Raw genomic sequence first — 1,703 nt, 5'->3', positions numbered from 1 at the left:
ATGGATGCAGTCGCCATCACTCAGGAAAGCCTGTTCTCCATGCTCTCAAATCGATCTGAAGCAGCTATTTTAAAAATTGATTTACAAAGAGCTTATGACTGTTTAGACTGGGGTTTTATCAGATGTTTGTTAGCAAAGATTGGTTTGAAATCGAAGGTCATAAATTGGATCATGGCTTGTATTGAGAACGTGAATTATGCTGTCATTATTAACGTAATCCTGACCCCTTTCTTCTCAGCAGAAAGGGGGTTGCGTCAAGGATGCCCTCTATCGCCGCTGTTGTTCATTCTGGCGATGAACTCTTTGAGCCTTCACATCAATAAGGTTGTCTCAGAGAATACGTGCAAGCCTGTGAGGATATGCAGGAACAACTTCATATCGCACAATTTGTTTGTTGATGATGTGCTTATTTTGCAATGTTGTGCAGGGTTACGTGGACTTTCCTAAATGAAATTTTATACAGGTTTCAATGAGCCACCGGTCTTCAAATTAACAAATCCAAATCCATTCTCTATCACAATGACGCCAATATGGAAATAGTGGAATGGATTTCGGCTTTGTTTGGAGTTGGCTCGAGGTCAATCAAGGATGGGGTCAAATATCTGGGTTTTCATCTTAAGGCAAAGGGTTACTCAAAAGATGATTGGAAATGGCTTATTGACAGGTATTATAAAAACATTTCTACTTTATCTCTGGCTGGAAGAATCATCCTAACTCAGGCAGTTCTCTTGCAACTTGCTGTTTATTGGGCTCATATCTTTTTCCTTCTGGCAAGCATCGTTCAGAAAATGAACAAGATCACTGAAAATTTTATTTGGGGTGGCAACTCAGCTCAAGGAAGATATCATCTCACTACTTTGGATAATATTTATAGACCAAAGATTGCAGGTGGGTGGGGTTTATTGGACTTGAGGACCTTTGGAAAGGCGCTCCTATACAGATCTTTGTGGAGGGGCATTTTCGGTGAGGGACCATGGAGCAATACCATCAAAATGAAATACATGCGAGGAAAAGGCTTGGAATATTGGTTTCGTTTGGGGAGGATTGGAGCAAAATATGGCTTTTCCATATGGCTCAACTTTCGCAAATTGGAACAATATTTCTTAAAGAATCTGAAATGGTGTTTTCAATCTGGCAATAGAATTCTTATTGGAATAGATCCCATCATGAGCGGGCGTGAGTGCATTTCTATTCCTGAAAGGATCTTATTCTTCCTCCATTGTAAAGGTATTTTCACGTGGGATAAGTTGATCGCGGGCTGGCAAGGCCCTCTCCCTATCTGGAAATCGGCTAATGATCTTGGTTTATCAGAGTCTTTGAAATGCCTTTGGATCCCTGTCAGGAATATTCTGAGAAGCTGTGGGTTCCTCCGATCCAGCCCACAGGATTATCTGGTATGGAATCTGCCAATTGCAAATTTTCAGGTATGTGTAAAGCATATTTATGTTGATATGATTAGTCTGAAGCCTATGCAATCCTCCATGTTTCCAATAGCATTTTGGAAATCGGGATGCTCTCCCAAATTTATATATTTTTCATGGCTGGTGTTTTATAATAAAAATTTATCCTGGGAGAATTTGATGAAAAGGCAGTGGCATGGGCCGAGCAGGTGCCTTATGTGCGAATCAGAAGAGGAAACAAACTTTCACATGTTCTTCCAATGCAACTCTCTCTTGAAAATATGGCAGGTCTTTATGGCTTCC

At 40.6% G+C, this 1,703-nt stretch overlaps 1 protein-coding gene across 1 annotated transcript; it reads left to right on the top strand.

The window, feature by feature from the left end:
- On the top strand, positions 1-447 carry LOC149149337 (secreted RxLR effector protein 78-like). The gene has a single exon (XM_089442451.1). It carries the CDS (start codon positions 1-3, stop codon positions 445-447), a length of 447 nt encoding a protein of 148 aa, XP_089298577.1.
- The last annotated feature ends 1,256 nt before the right edge of the window (positions 448-1,703 follow it).

The sequence above is a fragment of the Pinus tabuliformis genome, chromosome 9, assembly GCF_031772625.1.
Source record: "Pinus tabuliformis cultivar Carrire ecotype Pingquan chromosome 9, CPIR1, whole genome shotgun sequence".
In the NCBI taxonomy this organism is placed as follows: domain Eukaryota; kingdom Viridiplantae; phylum Streptophyta; class Pinopsida; order Pinales; family Pinaceae; genus Pinus; species Pinus tabuliformis.
Note: the sequence above shows the minus strand (reverse complement) of the source record. Positions and strands in the feature narration are given on the sequence as shown.